The sequence below is a fragment of the Pezoporus occidentalis genome, unplaced genomic scaffold (genome assembly GCF_034315485.1).
Source record: "Pezoporus occidentalis ecotype Australia unplaced genomic scaffold, CSIRO_AGI_Poc_V1 ctg99, whole genome shotgun sequence".
Taxonomy (NCBI): domain Eukaryota; kingdom Metazoa; phylum Chordata; class Aves; order Psittaciformes; family Psittacidae; genus Pezoporus; species Pezoporus occidentalis.
In genome coordinates this window covers 162,205-188,244 of record NW_026916358.1, presented here as the reverse complement: position 1 = coordinate 188,244, position 26,040 = coordinate 162,205, and the positions used below count along the sequence as shown (strand labels likewise).

Here is a 26,040-nt window from a genome sequence, read left to right as displayed (position 1 = left end):
TCTTCCCGGTTTTGCCTTCCTGAACACGATACAGTAGCGCCGGATTTCATCAAGCGGATGTTAGACCCTGCCTCCAACGCAAGCCCGATCCTCTCATCCAAAAAGCTTGCGGCTCCGCTTGCCACCTGCCCGTTTGCCACCACCCAAGCTCCTTCTCAGGACCCTCAGGGCAGCCGAGGCGTGGGCGCCGGCCGCTGCCGTGACTCCGTGGGCACCTCTGCCCCAAAGGCACCCCTGCCCCAAAGACACCCACCTGAGAGCGATGGCTGCCGGAGGGCAGCTCCCTGGCCCACCGCCTCCTTCTCCTCCTCTCTTCCCGGGCCGGCTTCCGGGACCTCACCCTGAGGAAGGCTGGGGGGAGAAGGGGAAGAACAGGGAAAGATGAGAAGAGCGCGAGTGCGCCCAACCCCTTTCCCGCCCCTTCATGGCGGCGGAGTGAGGGAGGAAAGGAAAGAAGCAGCCGCTCCGCAGTCTGCCTGCCCGGCACTTAACTTTCCAGCCTCACAGCAACACGGCCAAATCCACCTCCTCCTCCTCCGTCTCCCCCTCGCAGCCCCTATCCGCCGCCGGCAACAGCCCAGCGCTCACCTCAGGGCTGCGGCCGACCCAGCCGCCCAGGGGAAGGAGACGCTGACGGAGGCGCAACTGCCGGCCCCGGGCCGTGTTTCCTCCCACCACCCCGCTCACCTGAGGGAGGGAGGCCGGCAGCAGCCAGGTGGGCGCGCAAAGAGCAAGAGCGCAGGGCGGCGGCCAGTAACAGCAAGGCGCCGAGAAGCCGGCCTTGCCAGGGGCCTCTCCCACCCCCACACCGGCCGCCAACCCTCACCCTGCGCCGGTCACCACGCAGCCGGTGCGGCGGCACCTTTATGCGCAGCGTCAGACGGGATCTGTAGTCCGAGCGCCTCCTCGCGGCATGTCATGGGAAACGTAAAGGTGGATTCTCCCCCTTCCCTGACGCGTTCCAGACGGTGCACACCGGCACTCGCCGCTCAGGCACAGCGCGGCCCAGCCGACACCCCGACCGCTGGTCCCCCGGTGCAGGGAAGGGCCGCAGGCTCCACCGGCGCGGCGGGAGGGCGCCCCCGTCCTGCGCTCCGCCTTTGCGCCTGGTCCCTCGCGCCTGCGCGGGAGGCGGCGCCGGGCGGTGAAGTTGGTCAAAGCGCCGGTGATAAAATGGTACGTTGTTTGGGGCGGGGGGCACGGGAATTGGGAACGGGGACGGGGACCCCCAAACAACACCCCCAACTCTCCGGACCGGCGAGCCCAGCGCCCCGCGGTTTTCTGCCGTTCCGCTTCCATCAGCACCGGCTCCCACTCCGTTTATCGCAGCGGGATGGCGCCAGGCGGGGCTGGGTACACCGGGGGTGAGGCGCGACAGAGGACAGACAGATAGGAGCGGAGCGGCCCTCCCGCCGCCGGGACTGGGGAAGGTCACTGGGGGCGGAGGGGGGGGGGGCGGAATTGAGGGGAGGAAGGGAGGCGGGCAGTGCTGCTCCCGCTGCCGCCGCCGCCGCGGGTATTTCGAGCGCCGGCAGCCGGCGCGGCGCGTACCTTTCCCTTTTTTGGGCTTGGGGCCGGCGGGGCAGGTTGCCGGAGCTCAGTGTCCCGCGCTCCCGCCGCCCCGCCTGCCGGCCGCGGGCGGAGCCTGGCCCTCCGATCTCCCCTTTTCCCTGTCCTTCCCTCTTCTTTTCCCGGGACGCGGCAGGTGCAGCCGGAGGTGGAAGGAAAGGTGCAGAGGTATTGGTTCCCTCACCTTGAGGGGGGAAGAGGTGTTCTGGGGAGGGGGGACCAGGGGACGAGCGGACGCGTTGCGTCCCGTCCCGGGAAGGGTTCTCTCGGCGCCTCCGCAGTAGGCTGCGCTGTATCCGCTCCGGCGTTTCGTTCAGGCTTGCGGTGTGATGTGATTAACGTCTTGAGAGGGCTGTAAAGCTGACTTAGGCGTGCCTTGGTGCGAGGTGTCCCTCCTTGTTTGGGTCCCGTTAGCGAGAAGCTCCCCACCCCCCGCTCCATAGAGTGTGTGTAGGTACCGGTATCTGCTGCGGTGGACACTGCACACAGGCAAAGAGTAGAAACTATACTACGTGGCAGAGTAGTCGAATCGGGTAGTCGAATGTGTTTCTTCTCATTCCTTCAGATAAGTCAGTGTTTTGAGCCTAGAAAATATCCCTGAATACCTGGCGTTCAGGGCACTTGGGAGAGGACGTGGGGTTTTGATTCGGGGGTGCTGTCGAGACCTTTGTGCTGAAGTGAGCATTGATTAGTTTACTGCTCAGAATTTTATGTAACTGAGGCGGATCTTAGTGCAGAGATACTCTCATAGTTAGACGCTAATGAATATTGGAGGGGAGAGAGGCTACATAGTGCTTGCAGTCACGGGATTATTGAATATTTTTCTATCAAGATAACACTTTTGTGGCTCTTTTCCCACTTCACACTCTTCTCCTTGCATAAAAAGAAGTTTTAAATGGTTTTTCTTATATGAAATTAAAAAAATATATAGAAAAGACCAAAGTCCTTATCTTGTTTACATGATGTGTTTCTTGTCTCAGGACCATCTGTAGTCAAGATGTCACCATCCATGTGTATACAAGAGATAACAAGTAGACTGAAAGATGGTCCCACATTTGCTGCTTACTGTTCACTGAATCAGGATTCGTGTGGTCTTGTTCCCCCCCCCCCCCCCCATTTAAGTGACCAGTAAATTTTGTGTAATACCTGATGACTTAACAAGTAATGAGACAAATTTATCTGTTGAATTATTGGCCCAGAACATGTGTTAAGTATGGTTTAACAAAAATGGGATGTGTCAGAATATAATAAAACCCAGAGTTTGGTTTAAGATATTTCCTCCTTCCAACTTCATATGAAGAATGTTGATCTATGTTAATAACGGATCTGCTCCCTGTAAAATCCCTGTTCTTACCTCTTGAGTGCTCCAGAAGTTTAGTGATGTTGTGTCAGTATGGTTGCTGCCATTAGCTGCCATTAAGAGAAGCATCTTAATTGGTTCCTGTATACCACTGTAACAGGTAGTTTTGTTGTTTAATGTATTAATAGTATAAACATCTTTTTCAGCATTAAAGTTTTAGATCACATTTACAGTGACTTTATAGTCTCATCATAACATTCAGCAAATCACTGACATGTCTGCTTTATTTTCTTTTTGCCTAATATCTTCTGTTGGCAGTGGTTTCTAGTGCAAAAGTGTAAGAAATGGTTCTGCCTTTTTTAGCTGATCACTTGAAATGATTAAACTTTGTGTTGTTCATTGTTGCTAGAAAAATATTAGGAAAACTGCTGAGAAGTTTTTCTCTGTGTATGAAGGAGTTACACAGAATCTGAGAATCTCTAAGTTATGCCTTTATAATCTCATTTGTATAACTACTAGGCATATTTTTCAGAGGGTAACCATACTGTTGCATGGTGAAACTTGTGTTTACCACTGTTTCAGAACAGAAAAACTTCTGCATATGTGAGCAATAAAGCAGAAATATGAATTTATTACTGCTAAATATGTGGTGCTAAAAATGTATATATAGATGCTGTCATTTCAGTTTTCAGAAGAAAATGCTGTCTTTTTAACTGCAGAAGAACAAGGCTTTGTCTTCCTGTAATTCTGAAGTGAAAGTTGTCATCAGCAAGAAAACTAAAACCTTTTAAAGATAGGCCGTAGTAGTAGAATGCTGAAACAAAACTTCTGGATTAGCTTCATTGGCTTTCCTGCTTCTTTTGCATCCCAAAGCATAAGCTTAAATCGTCTCAGAAGGACAAGGTCCGCCAGTTTATGGCATTTACCCAGGCTGGTGAAAGGACTGCTATTTACTGCTTAATGCAGAATGAATGGAAACTAGAAGTGGCAACAGACAACTACTTCCAGAACCCAGACTTGTACTACAAAGAATCCATGAAAAATTCAGTAGACAAGAAGAAATTAGAACAATTGTATAATCGATACAAAGGTAAGGCTTGGTTTTTTTTTTAATGCAGATTTTTTGTTGTTTGTTTATGGGTTTTTTTTTTCTAATTATTTTCTTTGCGTGATATTTCTGCTTTTCCCTCTGCCATTCTGAAGGATTTATAGGAAAGATTGCTAGTTTTTGCTTCTCACTCTGTGGTAGCAAGGTAAGGATGAAAAAGGTTTTAAATGCTCTTAATGTTCACTACACAACTTCTGTAGATTATCTGTAGAATTGAAACTAAATTAACAGTAGGAAATTAAACCTACCATGAGAAAATAGTGTCAGCTGCATGCGGTGGGAAATAGAATAAAGCTTATTATGCAAATTATTTGATTTATTGCCTGTGGCTGCTATTATATGTACAGTGTACTTTGTGTGACAAAATAATACACATTATTCTTACGCTAATATTTGGGGGAGTTCTTTTTGTTCAAAGATAGTAGTATTTCTGCCCATCAAAACAAAAAGATGTTTCAGATAATGTTACAGCTAGAAGTCTGACAAAGCAGATACAGAATTGCAGAATGGTTTGGATTGGGAGGGGTGTTACAGATGATCTAGTTCCAGCCCCCCTGCCACATGGGCAGGGACACCTTCCACTAGACCAGGTTGCTCAGAGCCCTGTCCAACCTGGCCTTGAACACTGCCGGGGAGGGGGGTGGTGCTGGTCTGTCTCAGCATGTCAAATAAGCGTATCAGTCAAGTAAGAAAACTGAGGAGCTAGTCATAGAAATTCCATTCTTACTTTATTGTTTGTGTTGGCGTGTTACAGCAAAAGTGATGTGCCTGATCAGAGAGACCTGGAGTGAAAACCGCAGGGAAGTGGATTAAATACGGAGTTGTTTCTTTTCCAGGTTTTGTTTTACAGCAGTGCTGAAAAGAACAAAAAAGGGAAAGATAGTCATGGAAATAAAGAATGTATGTGATGTAGGTAATAATGCTTTCTGAAATGTGGCCTTCTGACATAGATGTCTGTGTTATTCATTACATGACAGAGCATTGTGGCCTGGAATCATTGCCAGCCCCTGCTGAGATCCATACATCTCATGTTTTAAAAAAATGAACTCTTAACAATTACTCAACTATACTTTTATGTACTTTTCTAATGGCAGTAGGTAGCTTGCTTTGTATGATAGTGTTTCCACCTTTTTTTTCTTGTTACACTTTACGTAATGTCTTCTATTTTAAGTATAGACATGCTTTACTTATCATATGGTAAAGAATTGTCTTGGGGGGACACACGCAAACAGACCAAAATGAACAAAGAAAACAAAAAAACAAAATACCAAGCAACTAGAGTACCACTTTTTTTTTATTTGGTATAGGGGAATGTGTGTATATATATATATATATATATATATGTAAAAAATATATATGCATAGAAAATGTGTATCTGTCTATCTGTAAGTCTTTTGCTTGCTCCTTGCATGTTAGTGCTGCAGACTGCTGGGTCAAAAAATACATAATTTTTTTTAAATGCTACTAAGAATATACAAATTTTATTATTTTTTAAATCACAAATTTTATTTTTTTTTAAATCACAAGCTTTATTTATTATTCATCATTTTCCAGCAGTGGCAAACTGCACCACTTGACTTCTGTGAAAGGAAATCTAGTCAGTTTTATGTCTGTGTTTTGGTTAGCAGCACACCTTTGTAGTTCTAGCACTTTAATACTTCAGTAAAATTGCAGACCTGAACAAAACTTTTCACAAAATTTGAGAGAAAAGAGCAAAAGTTTAGATTAAGCACCTTTCCTTCATGCACAGTTTAAACCTGAATCATTGGCCTCAAAACAGCAAGGAATTCCTTTGTCCTACTGGGCCCATAAAATGCTACAGACATTACACTGTATTTGAAATCTGAGATTAGAGGTCTTTAATTGTCTGTGGTTTTGTTAATTTTCTTATCTGTTTATCCAGCAACTCTGTCAAAACAACAGTTTCATTTTTGGTCCTAGTTACCTGGATGATGAGAAACATGATAAGGATGAACCAGTCCTTGTTGAAATCCATGGGTATTTTTTCAGTGATTTCAGCACTAGTGCGCTTTTTTGCCTTTAGTTCTTCAGTTATTCTCCGAATGTACAAGAAATATGTTTTATGTGTCTTAGAGCTAGATCTGGCATATAGTAGAAAAGTGTGTTTGCCCGTTACTCCTGCTCAAAGGTCACTCAATTGTACTATGGTTGTAATTCTGTTTTAATGGGTAAAAGTCATTGCTAAATTCACTTCCTCTTTGCATTTAGCATTTTTACCACTGTACTACTGGCTGGAAAAGTGGAAGAAATCTTTGCTTAACAATGCCCCCCCCCAAAAAAAAAAAGACTTTTTTTTTTTAATCAACTCATTGGATAATGACTTAAAATAACGTGGTTGAAAAGCTTAAGGAGTTGATGAAAATGGCTGAAAGGTTTAAGGAGTTAGTCTTACATTTACTTGAGGGATACTTCTCTACGTAGCCCAATTAGTGATACTGAAACATCTTCCTATCAAAAGCTGTGAAAGACAGTTTTATAATTTATAAACTGTCAGCCTTTGAAAACAGTGTGATTTCATTTTTTATTGCTGTTTGGCTTTTCCCTCCCTCCACTTATTTAAGTTTTTATGCAGGGGCTTTTGTTTGTGGGTTTTTTTTTGAGAATTTTGTTACAGAATTTTTACAGTGACATTTACCCTGTTGTAGGTAGTTAATGGTGGTTCTTATATTCAAAAAGGTAGTAGTGCTACTGAAACATTGCAGTTCAGCTGAAGTCCTTTGTGCTAAGGCATTGTTTGAGCAACGTTTTGGTGATTTCCCTGACTTAAAACTAAAGCCTATTGGTTGTGGTCTTTAAACAGTTACAGTGAATTCTGGAATATCTCTGTTGGGGGCAGGGGGTGGTGTGGAAATCTGTGGGCTCACTTGGTAGGTGTGTTCTTGCTGGTTTTGGGTTTTTTTGGTTGGTTGGTTTGGGTATTTTTTTTGTATGTGTGTGTTTTTTTTCTTTTTGTGTTTTGTGGGTTTGGTGGTTTTTTGTTGTTTTGGGGTGTTTTTTTGTTTGTTTTTTTTTTTTAAGTTTAAGACATGCTAAGCAATAAGTGTATTGTACATTTTGATGTGTTTATCAGCTTTACGGTTTTCAGGTGTAGTCAGGCATCTCCTCAGTTAATTCAGGTCTTTTGTAGAGCGTTATGGAGAGAAGACAAAACTTTTTCATTGACATTAGCTAATGAATTTAGGAAAAATTGCAAACCAGTTTCTAGGGAAGTGTGCAGAATGCTTAATCTATGTACAGATACTCTTCAAGGTTCTTCAATAATTAACTAGATTTCAAGTGAAGACGCTTGTGAAACTTACGAAAAACTGAAGACCTGTGTTGCGCAGCATATCACAGCTGTGCAAATGATTACTTGTAATTTTTTTTTTTTTGCAAGTAATGACAATTCCTCTCTTTGTATTTTGAACTGTAGATCCACAAGATGAAAATAAAATTGGCATTGATGGAATTCAGCAGTTCTGTGATGATTTAAGCCTGGACCCGGCCAGTATCAGTGTCCTAGTTGTAGCATGGAAGTTCAGGGCAGCTACTCAGTGTGAATTCAGTAAAAAGGAATTTGTTGATGGGATGACAGAGTTGGGGTAAGTATCCATTTCTGCATAGTTCATCATGTAAGGCCTGAGCTCTGTTTCTGTTTAAAACATTTTTAACTGAATTAAGTGTGAAGCTTCAAAAATCTGGTAAGGCTGGTGACATGCTTAACTGATGCTAAATGCCTGTAGTGTCCCATCTTCCTTAAATTAGTGCTTTACTACAAAGCCTTAATGATGGCCACAGTAAGGGTGTAGCAATATAATTCCTCTCTGTACAGAGAGAAAGGCAGATGGATATGCTGATCTTTTTATGTAATTCATAGTAAACATATGCATGGTTTTGTTAAGGGATTGAGTCGGACCATGTGGTGTTAAAAGCTGGCAGTCGCTGGAGGTGCATGAAGGGACATGATGTAACTAATAATTATTTTTACTTTTTTTTCTTCCTGGATCATGGAGCTGTTCTGGATAATAGACTCTGGGGTTAAACCACGCTGTCTCAGTTTAGCAATAAAGTCAAGCAGTTGTTGCCATAAATAGTATTTTGTGTGTAACTTTTCCTTGGAAGAGATACAGTATTTCTAATATATAGAGAAGTGTCAAAATGATACCTTTTTTTTTTTTCTCCATTAGATGGAGGATTAAGGTTTATTATTTCTGCATATTGTTTGAGCTAAATAATTTCATTTGCTCTCAAAATGGTACCTTATCAATACTTTTCTACAGTAGATCAACTTCAAGCAAATGGAGTGTTTGTTTCTTGAGTAGACGTCCTAGTACTCTGTTGTTACTGACCTCATCAGTTGACTTCTTTGTAAGCTTTCCTATTTGGGTAAGGATATTCAGAAATTGCGGTGAAGTAACATTTGATGTCATCAGAAGTCTACTGCTTTATTTGGGCAGAGACTGTAAGGATGATTATGATTTTCTAGCCATCAACAGCAATCACGCGCTCATGCTGTTACATTAAAAGCTGCCAGCATTATTTGGTATGACTGATTAAAAAGTTTTTGCTAAAACACCTGTAGATTCCAGCTTCGATTTTGTTTTGAAACTTTATTGTGACATTCCTACCAAGTCCTGATGACTGTCTCTGATACAGTTCTACAGAGGTCTGTGATTTTTATTTATCTGCTCAATGTACATTATGATATTCTTGGGAGAATAATCTGATCATACCTGCTTGTCTCTGATATAGTGCTTATTGAGAATTTTGAATGCTTTTGTTAAATATCAGTGGTGCGGGGTGTGATTTTTAGCATTGAACACAGGTGAAGATTTGAGTGAAAAGAAATTCCCTGAGGCTTAGTTCATGGTGGACATTTAGAATACGTATGAGAAGATATGATATTTGTCCCTATTGTCAAGTATATCAAGTCTCCATGAAACTCAAGTTCTCTGTTGAAGACTGTTAGCATAATTCCTTCTTTTCTTCACCAGGTACTGCTGGAGGCCAGCAAACTACTTATTTTTACCTGTACCATGAAAGATGGTTAAAACTGCATCTGCATTTTATGGGTTTTACTGTAGTTATCCATCCTTTAATAAAATATTTCTTGAATCTTCAGAACAAATACATTTAGCTACTGAGAACTTCGAAATACAAAATGTTAGTTATGATATCTGCTCCTTTGAATCTATTTCCTTTGCTTTGGATTTCTAGGTATAATTCAAAATATTGGTAATATCTCATTAACCTTGAATATTCATTTGATTCCTTGGCTTGGGAGAAACCCCTTTTCTTTTAAAATTGCATCTTGTCAGCTCAGGTGCTTTCACTGAAAGTGCTCCAGGCTCATGTTATACAAGGGATGTGTTTCTGTTAGAATCTCAGTAACTTGACTCTGTCTTAGCTTACCCGTGCCAGGCTGTTAAACCATTTGTCAGCCTTCAAGCTGTCATCAGAGCCTCCTTTTTTTTTCCCCACTGATCCACCAGTGTGGGGAGAAGATGACTGCAAATAATAGTTCATTTTGTTGAAAGTCCTCTAATGTTAATCTGAAGTGTAAACATAGTATGTAGCTCTTCATTTAGGTGGAGCAGGGAATAAGTAATGTCTATCTAGATGAAAGCAAAACCCCACACCATTGTGTTACAATAGCTATGAAAGGGAAAGGACAGCAGATTTCAGTGAGGTTTACGTGTTCTTTAAGAGCAGAATAGCGTTTATTGTTTGAGTTCATATGAGGAGACTGAAAAGTTAAACCACTGACTTCTGCTTGGGTATTATACTTAATGGATGCTTATATATGATCTTCCACTTAAAATTGTTTAATAAAGGCAAATGAATGTTTATGATTCTTAAGAATGCTCTCCAGAAAGATACTCTGGTTTTTATCTTAACTACTGTTTTATTTTGCTCTGAAACTAAACCTTAAAAAATAAAAAAGGATAAGAAGAAAAAAAGTAAAAAGAAAATCTTATATATTTACAAACAGTGTAACCTCTTCTGAACAGGTGTGACACCACAGAAAAACTAAAAGCTCTATTGCCAAGACTGGAACAAGAGCTGAAGGATCCAATAAAGTTCAAAGATTTTTATCAGTTTACTTTTAACTTTGCTAAGAACCCTGGACAAAAAGGTCTAGGTAAGTAGAAAACAATTGAGAAAATATCTACAGACAGTGAAGTCAATTTCAAATAGTTAATATGATACAGTTTTCTCATTAGTGATTGTGTAGTAAATTCATTATTGATTTATTTCACTGACTTTTCCTCATCTCTTGCAATTAATCTCTTCTTGCAGACCTGTCATAATTTCTTTCAAAGACTGAGCTAGTGAACTCCTGGTATTTTTTGTTTTATTCACAACAACTGAAACAAGATGTCTATACCAGCTAAAAAGAGGGAGAAAACAGAGCGAAAGTTATTTTTCTTCTAAGACTTTTTAGGTTTAGCTCACAGTTTTTATGTAAAGTTTAGGAAAATAATGTTATGGTCTTGGTTCAAAGCTGGTGAATAGAAATAGGTGTGCAGTTTATAAAATATTAAACTGTTATTCTTTATATATAAAGTCTGAGATGTGTCCCATTCCTCATATTACTGGAGTAAAATGGATATGTTGTTTAAATTCTAATACTTTCTTCAAATCAAAAATATCTATAGCTCTTGAATAGATGAAGAAAATTATAAGATGAAATCTGTTAGCCTTTTGTAACATATCCATTTCTGAAAGACACTGTGACGGAAGGAATTAACCTGTTTTGTGTGTAGAATAGAGCCTTACCATCATCAATGTTCTCTTTAGGTTGTGGGTGAGAAGAGCAAATGTTCTGGGGAGGGTTTTTTTTTCTGTGGTTTGTTTTTTTTATCATAGCCTTTGTGTCTGTTACTTGGCAAGCACATTAATAAATACTTTTTCTCAAAAACTATTAGAAGAGTACTGAGATGGAGGACAAGAACATTTATTTTAGAGCTTCTTAACCAGAGGCTTCGATTCCACATTCTTCCTTGGGAATTACTTTGAATAATATCTCTTGTCTTTCCCAGTGTCTTTTTTTCTTTTAAAGTGTGGGCAACTTTTAGCCAGTTTCCATTTTTCTTCATTTTTTTGCAGCAATTTCCTTTTTTCATTCCATGTCACTCTCACGGGTCACATGCCACCTTTCCATACACAATAAAAAAGAAATTGTCCTGTAGTGGTTCTATGAGGCTGGTTGGAATTGAAGTGCCTTAGCTAGTTGTTCTTTTTCTTGCCTCTCTTCATTACAAAGCCTAGTACTTTCAGACTGGAAAAGGTAAGTCATTCGCAGCCAAAGCTGGAATTTATGGGATACCTAAAGAAATATTACGAATGTCTTCCTGTTTTAATTGAATCAGTTCCAACATGAAACTCATGTACTTGGGAAATATGTCTCAAAAGCTTTTCACCCAAGCCTGTACAAAGAGAGGAGGAGGGAAGGCAGCCCAACTCAGGTTATGGAACCAAATGTACTGTTTATTCGACATGAGGAGGAAAAAGGAAACTTACTTGGTTTCCATTACTTATGGTTTTGGTATGGAGGCCCTTTCATTTGTAAGGCTGTCTTCTTTGTTGTGTAAGAATGGTACTTTTTGGCAACAAAACAGCTAAGTGTCTTCTTGCACTAAGATTTGAAGTATTAGTGGGAGAAAGAAAGTGCAAAAATTAAAGTTTAATGTAAACTATAGAAAAAGTTGATTTGAACGATTGCTGGTTTCAGTTTTCAGGAATTTTAATAACTCTGATAATACTGTTTCTTAATCTCAAGTAGTGCTTAGTTCTTACATGGCAGTATTTTGGTGACATTTTTCATCAGACTTCTTACTGTTTTGCTAAGAAGATTCCAGATATTAAATAAAGTAAGTGCCACTGCTCTTATTTCAGTGGAGATACACCATGTTTGTCTGATGTGAACTTGGATCACTATAGGTCAAGTAGAAAGAGAGTGCTGAGCAAACATTGAGTAATATGATATTTCTGAGTGATTGAGATCAGTGATAGCTTATCCAAATAAAAGCTGACACTGTATACTTTTGCAGTCGGAATCTTTTCAGGGAATGCCATTATATTCAGGGAGCAGAGAAATGGGGGAAAAAAATGTTTATAGGTTGGCATTTACAACTAACTGCTTCCTGCTGCAATTATGTTTGTTCTCTTTCAGCAAAAAAAATTTTCAGCAAGGAAAATATTCAGTTATCTTACAGGGGTGTCTGTATGAGCTGAGTATTCTAGTTGCTTCAGCTACATTTACTAGAGGCTTAGGTGTCTTTTTATTTTGCCTCCTCTTCTCTGTATACACTGTGTATTTTCTCCTAGAATGACAAACTGTCCATCTTCTTCTCTGGGTATTTGTGTCCCAGTGACTATGTGCCCTATTGTCAAGGAGATGCAGGAATTCATTTCATCCATGTACAAAGTCTCTCTCTTGCTAAGTGTGGAGCCTTGGCTCAGCATGCTTTTATGAATTCAGTCCAGATAGTTAAATAAATGTATAATTAGATTTGTTACCAAATGAGCTGGTATAAATCTCTGCCTAGCTCTGTCTAGGTCATTTTAAGATACTGACCTCTCCTCCTTCCCCCCGTGCATGTCAGATGACCTTGCAGTGCTACCTAAGTATAGGATGCTACTAAGCTACTGCCCTAGCTGCTTGCCTTAAAAATGTTTCTGGTGACATGCTCTCATTATAAGCCTTTTGCATACTCATCTCTGTTCATGCTTGCTCAAGCCTAGTGTTAGATTATATTTTTTTCTTTTTCTAGCATATAACTGAAACCTTTGTTCCTGAATTCTTCAGTTCAGTACTTACCCGTCCAGAGTTCATGTGCAGAATGTTTCCTTGGAGTTAGTAACAATTTTTGGCAAGTATGTATGTGTCTTCCCTTAATCTCTGGACTGAGTAAAGCTGACTACCTTGATAAATTTTATATTCCAGCTCTCTGATACTGCAATTGTATCTTCTTTTTTTTTTTATTTTTTTTTTCCCATTATTTTTTTTTTGCCTTCTGGGATCCTATTGTCTAACTTTCTCCTGTCTTGTAGTACCCAAACAAGCTAGATAAGCTTCCATGCACCTTAGATATTTTGCTCCTCGATTTACATCCCATTATTACCTTGCTTATGTGTATAAACTGATACTGTCTGCAGTTTGTAATATGTTACAGCATTTCTGCAGAACTGCAGTGCGCCCAGTTAATTTTGAATTTGCAGTCAGTTATTTCCACTAGCTATATGACTTTGCATTTCTCTTTAACGAAATCTTTCCTATTTACTTCCAAGTGGTTTTCCAGTTTATCCAAATAACTTTGAATTCTAATCCTGGCCTCTTACCACGCAGTACTCCTTCAGGCTTTGTGTAATTTGCAGATTTGATAAAAGTTTTCTTTGCTGCATCATCTGAGTTACTTAAGTATTAGTGTTAGCTACAGGACCGACACTCATGGATGAGTTATTTTCTCCCAGTTTGGCAGAGAAGCACTGAGATTCTTCTAGAACCCTTTTGGTCTCTATGAATTCTCAAAGATGGTAGGTAGCAATTTGAGGTTTCTTTAGTATACTGGGATAAATTTCACCATGTCTGGCTTCACTTTGGGCACCAGTGCTTTCAGACTGAATTCCTGAAAGTTGCTTCTGAGAATCCTGTCCATTTTCATAGAACCTTTTTGCCTGGAGCATATCTTGAAAATAATCTGTTTATCCCAAACATTTCTCTCTCAGGAGTTATCAGCAGGACACGTAGTATCTCTTATTACACCAGCTGCCATTTGTAAGGGAGGGAGTGGGAAGGCACAGAAACCCTTCTTAAAATGTTTTTTGGTGGTACCCCACACAGTCATCTTTGAGATGCAGTGGATTTTGCTCCAGGAAGGCATTCCGGGCGGATGTGTGTGTGTGCGTGCATGTGCAATTTTGTGTTTTATGTACTTTTAGAAAAGCCTGTCTTCCCTTGCTTTTTAATTTCTTCTAATTCTACAGTTCCTCTCAAAACCAATGCAAGAAATTCTGCATTGGGGAGAATCCTCTCCAGTAAATTAAGTTACATCTGTTCTGTCATTCCCCAAAATAGGCACACGTATACTCATTTGCAGAAATAGGACTGCCTTTTATAGGAGCCTGTCTTCCATAGTTCATGTGGTGATACTAGGGAATTTTTATTTCTCTTTAAATTTGCAGGACTTCTGGCTCTATAGTCTCATCCAACTTGAATGTTTCCACTTACTTTTATTAGCTTAATATTGTCAAGCAGTATTCTTCAGACTGGACACATGCTGTTTAAAGAAGTGAAAGTAGTACAAGTCACCTTGAGCGTTAACTTGTGTGAGATGCAGGAGGCAAAAGCATATTGCCTAAGATTACCATGATTAAGCAGAAAATGATGTTCTGATTAATGTTACTCAGGGTCCATCTGTCAGGTGTCTTTCAAATACGTCTGAATAGATTTTATTATTATCTAAGAAAAAGATAGAACTGTTAAGACAGTTGTTCTCAAAGTGGTGGAAAGAATTTGGAAGGAAAAATGATAGTAAGGCTTCAACACAGCAGTTCTGTCTCAATGGATGCATATTGGACCTGGCACGTGTAAGATTTATATTTATTAGACTTCATCTGAGTGTTTTGTATGTATTTTGAGATAATGTAAACAGTGCAGTTTATTAAAGTCTGGTTTGCCAGGAGACTTTTACAAAGAATTATTATGAATAACTGTGATTCTGTCTGTTTAATCTGCTCTCTCATGCTCTTGCTACTATATTTAGTACAATAAATCTGTAAATTTTGTATGGTGCAGATTTGGAGAGGTTTGTCTTGCCTTCTAGTCCCACATTCTATTTTTTTCTGCTGCAGTCTGAGTGAAATTTTGCATCCTAGCTCTTGGTTGAGTGTACTAAAGATTATAGATCTTTTGTCATTTTTATACAGAGCAGTTCAGTTTTGTTTTGTTGTTTTGTTTTTTTTTTAACATGATACTTGCTGTAAGTCTCCCTTTGAGCCCCAACAAGACATATTCAGGAGATTTCCTCATGCTCAGGAGTTTACTACAGTTTGTTTCAGCACCGTGGAGGAACTTAATGCATTCTTTCATGGTCTTCAACTTTCAACATGGATACAAAAAGCAAATTTGGTCCTTCATCACTCCTTTGTGGTCCCTTCGCCTGTTTGCTGGCTCAAAAGGTTGTGCTTCCTTCTCTCTGCCAGTTTCCTGGGATCAAGCAAGAGATGATACATGAGGAAGGCATTCAGACTTGAATCAAATATTACCTCAAGACCAGAAGAGTGACTCTTTGCATCCGGTATGTGGACTTCAAGGAGGTTGCCTCTTCTATGAGCAGATGAGTATAATGTGCTCTTTTTAATTGAAGCAACATCGACTTTGGCTTTCATCATAGCACTATCTCAAAATTCTTTGAAAAGATGCTTAGACATCAGGGAAGGATCTCTACCCTATCCCCCTCCCCAGTTAGTCATCAAGATTTCTTCCCCTTTCAGTGAAGAATTAGATTGATCCATTTGTAGGGTGTTTGTAGAAGTGAGTGGATGCAAGAAGTTGGAGTTTAATAACTGAATTTCATGCTTACTTTGGAAGAGGTCTGTGAATGCTGTATTTTAGGTATTTCAGTGACCTTAGCTGGTCTGTGTGTATGGTCCTTGCTTTACTTTTTGTTCACATTTTTCTTTCAGAAAACATCAGCAATTTAGAAGTTTAGTCTAGAACAGCAAAGCGCTGATCAGCTCTTGAGCAGCTGATCAGCTTTTGATCAGCTCTAATCAAAAAAGGCCAATAGTAGCAGCAAAACTGTGGCATAACTGCCAGTTCCAGAAATGTCTCATTGATTCTTTTACTCATGTTTGGCACTTACTTAGGAAATGTATATCCAGTCAACTTTAAGTCGCCTGTTGTAGTTTATCTGGAGAGATTTGCAGAGACAGAAGGATTTTGAAACTGGCTACAATCATGTTCGTTAGTCTGCACTCTGATGTTTAGATAATCTTCTAAGCCTAGCTCATATTCAGGAACAGTTTCTCTGCTTTTGTGCAGTTGGTGCTCAAGATAATCACATGAAAGGTTCTGCATGGAATCAGCCTGCTTCAGCGTGGCAGATGCTGAGGTAGAGTTAGTAAGTATGGTCACACCTTTCCTAATTCCTCCAGAGCAATTCTGCAATCCACATGCTGTGCTTCACCACTCTTCCGTGTCCGCTACAGGGACTTAACTCCAACACTGTGTATTATACATCCCCAAATGTAGAGCCCTAGAAAGCTCTTTGCTTACAGCTTTGCAGGGATGAAAGGATCCAACTCAGCTGGATCCTGAGTTTAGCCACTTTCTGTATTTGTTTCATAGCCCTTATCTGTTTTTCCCCTTCTCTCTTCCCATGGGAAAGCTCCTAATTGCAGATAAGAGCTATTTTGCTCTGAACTTAGTGAAGGGTTTTTAGGTTGAATTCTGATGGTATTTTCTTGTTATCTTGCCATGTGGGTGTTACTTGTTTGTAGAGGAGAAAAAAACATTCTGATTAGGGAAGAAACTAATTCTTGTGTCCATGTTCTTAGTAATTTGGAGCCCAAAGAAGAATCTTAAAATCATTCAGAGATGAGGAAACAAGGAATCAAGTAACTCAGTAATTGCCTTGCAAGTATTCACCTAATGTTTGTTGGTTAGATAGTGTGATAGCCCAGTTGTTGAGGTAGTTTGACACCAGTTTCCAGTGTTCCCACATCTGCACCAGTTTCAACATGGTGTCCAGGAATTTTATCAAAAAAAAAAAATAATTTAGTGCAATGTAGTTTTTGTTTCAGCTTTACAGACGTATGATACTTGCCTGTGATCCCAGTGAGAAAACGAGATCAACTAATATTAGCCAAGTGACACTTCAGGGCAAGTTGTATGACTATAAAGAAAACATCTTAAGTTCAGTCTCTTACAGGAGATACATGTATTTTTACAAGGTGATTGAACGATAAAATAGATTTCTGTGTCTTGTACCTGTCCAGATTAATTTTTTATGCAGTGTCGGGAACAGGAGAGTTTTGGTGAAAGCACTGGGGAGAGAAAGCCTCAAACAAAGGGGCTCTTGGCTCTGAAATTCTCATTTCAAAAAAAACTTTTTTTTTTTCTCTTCAATCCTTGTTAACTGATCTAATAAAAGTAACTTTTTCCTTTCTCCTCCTGCTAACATTGGTACATTCTTTACTAATTTGTTGGTTCGGGTGTGTAGATGGACTGGGTAAGGCTGATTCATCCTGTTAATTTGGAAGAAAATAAAAATGTAGTTTGAAAGAGTACTCTTTGAATAAAATTCATTGGTGAGCACTGACTCATGTAACAAGCTGCTTGAAGGCTCCCATAGAGGGGACATAGGAAGTAACAAAGCTTTATAATACTGATAAGAAGATTAAACATCAGTAAAGGAAGAAAAGGCAATATGGGGGCAGTCAGTAGATCTTAAAACATGTTATTTGTTTCCAACTTCTAAAACATGATAGAAGCTACCATTGTAATGTGCAGAATGTAGTTAATATGCTGACTAGGGATTATGAGAGAAGCAGTGGCTAATATTAAAGTATTCTGATAAACGTAATAAGATTTTCAGATGTCATTAGAAAGCCAAGGTAATGCCTTCAACTTTTTATATATGTATCTATATACCAGTAGTTTAGGTGAATTAGTTTTAATAATCTGACTGCATCAAACATGACTGCATGAACAGTCTTACTGGTAGAGCAGTCTGAGAGCTGGAAATTTCTTATTTGGCAGAGAGTGACGTGGGTGCTGCAGTCCTAGAGTGCTGTTTTGGCACACCAGGTCTAAATGAACTTCATTTCATGTTCCTCATAAATCCTACTCTCCAGCCAAGTCCTTGCTATCTGTTGATTTATCTTCTTGTTTTCTCTCTTCCTTGATTACTTGTGTGCAATGACTTCATTGCCCTTGTCCAAAATCATCATAAAGGAATGAGGAGCTTAATTTGATTAATTTTTTATTCATGCAAACAGTAATGATTTTTTTCTTTTTTTTTTGTTAACAAGATAAGCACTTGATCGTGTCTTGAAAATAGGCACAGGTTGTCTAATTGATGATGTATTTCTCCTTCTGCATTAATTGTGCTAATTTCTTATCCCTCAGGCTCTCTGTTCAATCAGTAAAAGAGGCTGAGCTTTTTTTTAGAAGCAACTTTAGAATGAAGCTTTAATGTTTCAGACTAAATCATACTGCAGGCAGTATGATTTACTTCTGATTGTGAAACGCTGATATTTTAAATAATTCAAAACTTTTAAAACATACCAGAACATGTTTACTGTAATAAACATTGTTTAGCAAAATAATGTGTAAAATAATGGAAATATTTTTTACCAGCCTTTGCCTCCTTCTTGAACTTGCTTTACTTGGATAACCTGTATATTTTTAACATTTTTTTAGGAATTTTAATTTTAATAATTTTGTAATGGTAATTGGTATCACTTTTGGGCAACTCCATTCTTAAGGTTTTGTTACAGAAAGCCTCATAGATGCTGTATGTTAGCACATCTAGACTTGGTACCGGAAAGGATGAATATCTAGATATTGAAGCTTTGTTTCAGTGTATGGAAAATCTTTGGACTATACTGATGGGGCTGCATGATATACAGCATTCACTAGGTATTAGCACTGGAAATAATTTGGGGTGAATGGGTAGCTCAGACTGTTGTATAATGTACACATGTGATGTTGTATTTTTATAAGCTTAAAATTGCTAAATGGTGAGTATTTAATCTTCTGAATATGAACATGGATGTTTCCAATGAAGTCTCTTCTAAACTGGTCCTTGCTTAGGCGGTAGTTTCTGGAGCACTGGAAAATATGCATCTGTGATTTCCTTTCCTTTTATAAAACTTGCATTATTAGTCTATAATGCAGGAAGTATATTTCTTGGTACAAAACCAGCATATTTTTATAATTGTAGTTTGATTTTATTTGTAATGGTGCCCTCATATCTATGCGGCATTGAAATACAGTAAGACTGCCTAAGAAATCCATGCAAAAAGCACGTCTTCCTATGGGGATGCAGAACTCTGATGGCATAAGGGGTTTTTTGTTGTTTTTTTTTGTGGGTTTGTTTTTTTGTTTTTTTGGTTTTTTTTTATATTTGTTAGTGCTGCACTAATTTTACCAGATACACAAACACCACAGAATTACTGTTCATTCACACTTAGCATCCTGTTAGCATCCCAGTGTAGAACTGGTCTTTCCTTTAAAGCAGAAATTGCCATTTCTGTCCTCCTGTGCTAAGTTTTTCAACATAGGTAGGGAACTGTCTTCAAACAAAAGTGTAGCCACATCTCCTGAGAATGTAGCAGCCTAAAGGCCTTGTTCTCTCAAGTACTGTTAATATTGCTTTTAACTGGCACCACTACCAGAAATGATAGTCCCATCTAGCTCCTTTTGTTCAAATATCTCTTGTGTTAGTTAAGGGGTTTGTGTGATTGCAGTGAACCAACTGAGGAAGATGTACTTTTAAATTTTTTTTCCCTTGAGCTACTCTTAACCAAGATCAGGACCTCCGTCTGTTTGCTTCATGGGGAGGGCAGCTCCCGGTGGACCAGTTTCAGCCCCTACAGAGCAGCATCCTCAGCAGGATATGCTTTCCTTGCCTGTAACTTCTTCCTTTTTCCAAGGAATATTTCTATCAGAAGTATAAAAACTCTTCACCTATTAAGGTGCTTTTTTTTCTTCAAAGTGCATTTGGTAATGTTGTCAGGTGACCGATTTGCAAGATTGGCTTGGAAAGGTTGTCTTCATAAGGAAGCCTGAGCGAATGGGATCAAGCCAATCACTTAACAGTGAAGTTTAGAAACCCTTAAGATTATTCATTTCTCCCTTCCCATTTCTTTTGCTTTTCATTTGGGATAACAGATATGAATAATTAATCTGCATATCTGAGCAGCAGGTAAATGCTATTAACTATTCTCTTCTGTTTATTTTCTGTGAAAAGTGAGCATGGTGCCAAAGACAGGAAGAACTGAAAGAAGTTTATCAGGGCACAAAGCATGTTCTATACTGAAGAGCACTCTGATCATAGTAGAACAAACACCTCCAGCGCCACTGTATCTCCATAGCTAGGTACAGGCACATTGCATTTCTCTACATTTTAGCTCTTGCGCTTTGTCTAGGCCCCAGGCCTCTATGATGCAGGCCCTGAGAAGCTGGCTATGTTAAAATCTGCAACTTCTCTTTCAGATCCGAAACTTAATTTCAGGTGATAGTGTGTCCTTTGTTTTGTAACGTGTGTCGTGGTTTAAACCCAGTCAGGTAATTTGTTTGCTCACTTCCCCCCCTTTTCTTGCCCTCCCCCTGCTCTCGGAGGGACGGAGAGGAGAATCAAAAAGAATGCAACTCCCACGGGTTGAGATAAGAACAGTTTAGTAACTAAGGTATAACACAAATCACTACTGCTACCACCAATGATAATAATGATAAAGGAAATAACAAGGGAAGAGAATACATCATCTCACCACCAGCCGACCGATAACTAGCCCCCCAAGCCCGACCAAGCTCCGACCGATACCTCCTCCAACCCTGCAGTCTCCCAATCCCAGTTACATCCTGGGCATGACGTGCTCTGGTATGGAATACCTCTTTGGTCAGTTTGGTTCAGGTGTCCTGTCTCTGCTTCCTCCTGGCTCCCCCTCCTCCCTGGCAGAGCATGAGGCTCACAAAGTCCTTGGCCAAACCAAAACATTCTTGTTATCAGCTCTGTTCCCGAGCTGAAAGTCAAAACACTGCACTGCACCAGCTATCAAGAAGGAGAAACACGACAGCTACTGCTGAACCCAGGACAACGTGGTATGTACAATTTAAAATACCATGCTCCTTTCCTGTAGGTGGAGGTCAAGCTTCTGTTTTATCTGCTACAACAATACACCTATTAAGTCTCACATTTTGTTTATACTTGCTTTGCACTGAAAGGACAAACTGAAATCTTGTGGTTAAGACAGACTGTGCTTTATTTTGTGGTTGCACAGCACTATGTGTACATTTAATGCTGCTCTTTGTGGCCGAGCACAGAAGCCATTAGGTATTTTGAGCTGCTGAGAATGAAAATAGGTCTTCGGAAAAACATCCTTTCTATCCTTATGCTGCATCTAATGTAGCTCCTACTTTTCCGCTTCAGTGTGTGGCAGTGCTGCATCCTCCTGATGATGCATGAGCTGAACTCTGCTCTCAGATCGGTGATCATGGTACAGAATAAGGGCTTCTTTCTTGGACTCATGTTTTCAGTATTGGATGTAGGTGTTTGTCTATTGGATGATTCCAGAAGAAGAGAATTATTGCTGTAAGGAGTGCTGTATAATTACTGTGCTGAAGACAAATGTTGGGGCTTTTTTATCCCGTTGTGTCCTCAAAATCTCTTTAAAGTCAATGTGTGTCTAAAATGTGGTAAATTAACAGGAATCAGTATATGCAGACTTAAATGTTTGGGTTTCTATCAGTAAGTATTGTGCCTGTGCACATATCTTTTATTATTTGTATGTAGAGTTTTATAACTACTTTGTTCTGTTTCTGTAGACTGAAAGTAGCTTTGGTTTGGCATGCTGGATGGTGACAAAAAAATTCTAGCCTTTATGACTCTGTTCAATATACAGTTTATACCATTACTGCTTGTCTCCTGCCTTTTGGGTCAGTGAGAGTAGAAAACAGTTCCTTATAATTTTTTGCACTGATTTCAGAAGACTGTTATTCATTTGTATCATTATACACTGGATATATCATTAATCGTTTAACCATAAGAGTTTTATTGTGTATAATATGCTGTAATATTTACATATTGCCTTGTCTCTTGCAGATCTAGAAATGGCAATTGCATATTGGAATTTAGTATTGTCAGGAAGATTTAAATTTCTAGAGCTTTGGAATAAATTTTTGTTGGTAAGTATGTACCCTATTCCTTCCTGACTGTCTTCGTCCACAGCAGTTTGATTTGCAGCCTGTGTGTTCAACAATAAAGAAAAAGGATCTCTCAATAGTTCCTTCAAACTTTTTCCTTTTTGAAAGCCAATATAAAATATTCTTAAATCAAGCCAAATTAAATCTTTCCTATCTTGTTTTCTAATTGAGAAGAATGCAAAAAGATGTAGCAGAACAATAGAGAATTCTGCTTGCTTGATCCTGTATCCTCCTACTGATGAAAGCTTCTGCATGAAAGGAGGCCATGACTGTAGATTGAACTTATGTTGTCTTTATTCTCAAGACAACTGTGATTATCGTCAACCATGTATTTTACCATGCTCTGCCTTTTGTGGTACTAATGCATAAACTCAGTCTTTTTTTAAATGTCAATTCTGTTACGACTGACTTAACCTGAGACTTTTCTTTTTAAAAGAAAGTTCTTGCCTAAGTAATTACTTCAACTTATTTTTTAGATAATACTTACGAACCGATCTTGGCATTTTTCTATTACCAGTGCTATTCTGTGGGCAGTGGAGTAAAAATGCATAAATTAAACTTTAAAAATTTCAAAATATTCCTGTTAAAGACTTGATTCATCCATCCATTTTTATGCATTCACGTTTCTGTGTACTTGCAAAAAACCCCAAACACTGTCCATAATGTTACATAATTTGTAATTTACCTTGTTATTGTCTTCTTTTCTGTATTTTAGGAGAATTAAGAAATCTTTCTGCGTTTTGTTCTGTAACCACCAATGCCTAATAGGGGAAGTGTACACCTTTTGCAATGTTTTCTGAAGTGTTTTCAAAATTTTGAACAGTATTTTTTGTATTCACTGAATAAAGTACCAATTTCATCAAGAGAACTTGTGAAAACATTTCATGTTTTAATTGCCTTAATATATACATAAATGCATCTTCAGATATAACTTAAGAAAAGTCTTAGTGGTTTTTCCCCACTGGGCTATGTTTGTTACAGCGGACAGTTCTGCAGATCTCTGCTTCAATCTAGATGAAGTGCTATGAAATGTCTTATTTTGCTACAAATATTTAACCTAAATATTTACCTTAAAAGAAATTACATCAGCCTCGTTTTTATCAGCTTCCAGATTTTTCAAATGAAATTTGTTCTTCTCAATACTTTAAAGTATTACTGCTTAAAAAACAAACAACCAAAAAACGCACCCCACAATACAAAACCAAAACCACAAAACCCCAATACTTCACCAAAAAGTCTTTTCATGTAGTTGCACTTTTTTACTGCGAACCAGAACTAGATGTTGAAATTTAATTCCCTGTTAATCACCCGCTATCTACAGGTAATGCAGAAGTATCAGCAGATGAAGGGAGATGTAGATGGTCTGACTTGATGATGCTCCCACATGCTTAGTAGTTGTGTTTTGCCACACACTCTCTGTTCTTGGGAGTGCTAACTTTAAAAGTTGAGGATTCTGAATAGGACTGAAGTGTTTTGAAGTACTGCTCAAACCAGCCAGGTGGCAACCAGTAGTTGTGAATGGGGTGATGCAGAAAGAGTATGTCTTAAATCAGGCAAGGTGGCAGTGGAAAACGGCAGACTGGGGAGAAAGGAGACCGGGCAGAAGTGGAGCAAGTGCAGGTAGTGCATTATGGTGAAGAACAGTATAGCTGAAGAGAGGCTGAGATGCACGATTGATCTGGAAGGCAGCCTGGGAGTAAGTGAGAAGAACATAGGTGCAACTGTAACCAAAAAGTTGAAGGAGAGGCTGGGTAAGCATATGCAAAAAGGGATAAGGAAAAAAGGGCTGAAGTTTAAATGGTAGAATGCTAACCCATGGCTGCCCAGTTTCAAAACCTGGAATAGATGTCATTAGAAGTATAAATGGAATTGCTTTATTGTTTTCCATAGTAAGCTAAAAACACACTGAAAGCAGAAGAAATAAAACAACTCTTAAAGAATTCTTAGACTTTTTTCAGTTGCATTTTTGTTTTGTAGCTTCCTTTGGAAGCTGTGAACTTTATTGCAGAGAAAAAAAAAGAGCAAGAAGAAAAAATATTTGTGAAATATTTCTGTGTATGTCAATACAAAACACTACTGTAAAATTTGAAAATAGCTTGGATTGAACAATATCATTTTTTCTCCTTTATAGGAACATCATAAAAGATCAATTCCAAAAGATACTTGGAATCTTTTGTTAGACTTCGGAAATATGATTGCAGATGATATGTCCAACTATGATGAGGAAGGTAAGCAGCACTTGAATATCTTCAAAAATTGGTGCAGCAGAATTAAAATTTTGCTTTAAATTAATAGAAGGTGCTGCTATCTTCTGTCTTAATTTGTTTACCCTTAGAGGTTTAGCTGCAATTATAGTGTCATAGTTGTTGCCAAAACAGTAATGATAAGAAGATTAACTAGCTTGCTGTAATATGTAAATAGGAGATACTGTCACTCCATGAGATAGCACATGCTGTTTAAACCTGTCATGCTACAGGAATTTCAGTGAAACTTTTTTTTTTTGTACAGAAGTGCTGCTAACTGCAAGGAAATACGTAATTTTTCTGCTTGCAAGGATATCTACCTGAACATTGTTTTTTTTACCAACCTAAAAACAATTTACGCTCTTGTTGCTAATCCTTCAAATCTTGTTTTGGGATGGCTGTGTACAGAAATATTTCCTAAGTTGTAAATGGCTTGAATAGGGATGCCATGGTTTTGCCATCAGCAAACGTTTATAAACTTTCTAGTGTGGATTTTTATGCTGTAAATACAAATCTTAGTTTTTAGTTTCTACTAAGAACTGTTACTGCAAGAAGAGATTCAGATGTTTAATTTATTAGGTACTTTTTTCAAGTGTTTATCATGTCACGCTTGTTAAAGCTGGACTAGGCCAGAAATGTCAAAGTGAATTTCCGATACTTCATGTTTAGAGACTGCACCAGTTTATTGCTGATAATGTTACATTAATTTCTGAATTGCGTAACTTCTTTTCAGGAGCGTGGCCTGTTCTTATAGATGATTTTGTGGAATATGCACGACCAGTAGTCACAGGAGGAAAACGTAAAGCTTCCTAACACCAGGCTTGTCAATATGGACTAAACCTGTGTTCTGAACTGCATTAGGTAATGAAGACTTGTTAGCTGATAACTGTGCACATTGTTGCTGGTTTCAGTGCTTGTGATGAGATTCTGCAGACAAAACAGAAATTCTTCCTTTCTGCTTAAAGAAAATGATGGCTGACTCGTGGACACTTGAACAAACTCAGAAGATAGTCCAGGCTGTTTGTGGGCTACTGGCTTCAATTATTGTCCTGGTTGTATCTTATAGGATGTAGATTTTGCATGATTTTATACTTTGGAGAAGTTTAACTAGAGGCAATTTTATTAAAGTTTTGACAGCACAGCATGCCATTCAGTTCATGATCCAGAGTGAACACCAGCAGTTACATAAATAAGACTGTATTATATTGTACTTATATTAAAAGCAGTATTTGTGGTATATAAATTAAATCCCTAAATAAAACTTATGCAGTATGTTGTATTTTTATCAAAGTTAGCTCCATGGATCTGTCCTAATACAGAATTGTAACAGAACAGAAAAAAAAAATTATGCTTCTTTTACCTGTTACAAAAATTTAAAATTTGTATTTTGAAGTCCTAGATGTAGAGATGGATTACATCCAGCCTTTTATTTTCTCTGGGTGAGATGAACTTCCTCATTATTCTTCTTGAAGTGCTAGGACATGTAGCAGTAGCGTTGCTGAGGAAGGCGTGCTGCTCTTACGCTATGTTGCAACTCTTTAATGCCCATTTTAAAGTAGACATTAAACAACCAAAGATTCTTTTATAATTCATGTATGATTATCATAAATCAGTTACGCTTCATTGTGTGTGTTTTATTAATTTTAAATAAGGAACTGTTGGACTATGACTTTCAGTTTTATTTGTAGTATGACCCATATCATAAATGCTAGCTGGATGCAGCATCGTTACAAATACAGTTCCTGGCACTTCTTGCAGATAACATATGTGAATAAGCCCAAAACCTTAAATGGTTGGCTTCCACTTTGGAGTGATAAGTAGAAGCAAGGAGACTTTATATTAATGATGGTAAGCATTCATGCTTCTGGATGTATTGTGCATTCAA

At 39.0% G+C, this 26,040-nt stretch overlaps 2 protein-coding genes across 10 annotated transcripts in view; one reads left to right on the top strand and one right to left on the bottom strand.

The window, feature by feature from the left end:
* TMCO3 (transmembrane and coiled-coil domains 3) overlaps nt 1-716 on the bottom strand; it is a 40,928-nt gene extending 40,212 nt beyond the window's left edge. For all 3 annotated transcript variants that reach the window (XR_009962437.1, XR_009962438.1, XM_062606957.1), the window contains exons 1-2: nt 589-716; nt 254-351 (exon numbers count right to left, since the gene is read on the bottom strand). The gene's annotated coding sequence lies outside the window, so the exon portion shown is untranslated. The remainder of the gene's footprint in view (nt 1-253; nt 352-588) is intronic.
* Nucleotides 717-1,008: 292 nt separating this feature from the next.
* Nucleotides 1,009-25,420, top strand: DCUN1D2 (defective in cullin neddylation 1 domain containing 2). Of its 7 annotated transcripts, none has more exons than XM_062606963.1 (7): nt 1,009-1,176; nt 3,743-3,959; nt 7,411-7,579; nt 9,989-10,119; nt 21,812-21,894; nt 24,044-24,140; nt 24,889-25,420. In XM_062606963.1, exons 1-7 carry the CDS (start codon nt 1,174-1,176, stop codon nt 24,966-24,968), a joined length of 780 nt encoding a protein of 259 aa, XP_062462947.1. In that variant the 5' UTR covers nt 1,009-1,173; the 3' UTR covers nt 24,969-25,420. The 7 variants fall into 7 exon arrangements, with proteins under 7 accessions (XP_062462947.1, XP_062462950.1, XP_062462948.1 ...); XM_062606966.1 differs by having other exon boundaries at nt 1,011-1,176; nt 3,589-3,959; XM_062606964.1 differs by having other exon boundaries at nt 1,011-1,176; nt 3,562-3,959.
* The last annotated feature ends 620 nt before the right edge of the window (nt 25,421-26,040 follow it).

Coding starts and splice junctions, on each gene's coding strand:
- DCUN1D2 (XM_062606963.1), top strand. Junction 7,580..9,988: donor GATGGGATGACAGAGTTGGG/GTAAGTATCCAT, acceptor TCTTCTGAACAG/GTGTGACACCACAGAAAAAC. Junction 10,120..21,811: donor CCCTGGACAAAAAGGTCTAG/GTAAGTAGAAAA, acceptor TGTCTCTTGCAG/ATCTAGAAATGGCAATTGCA.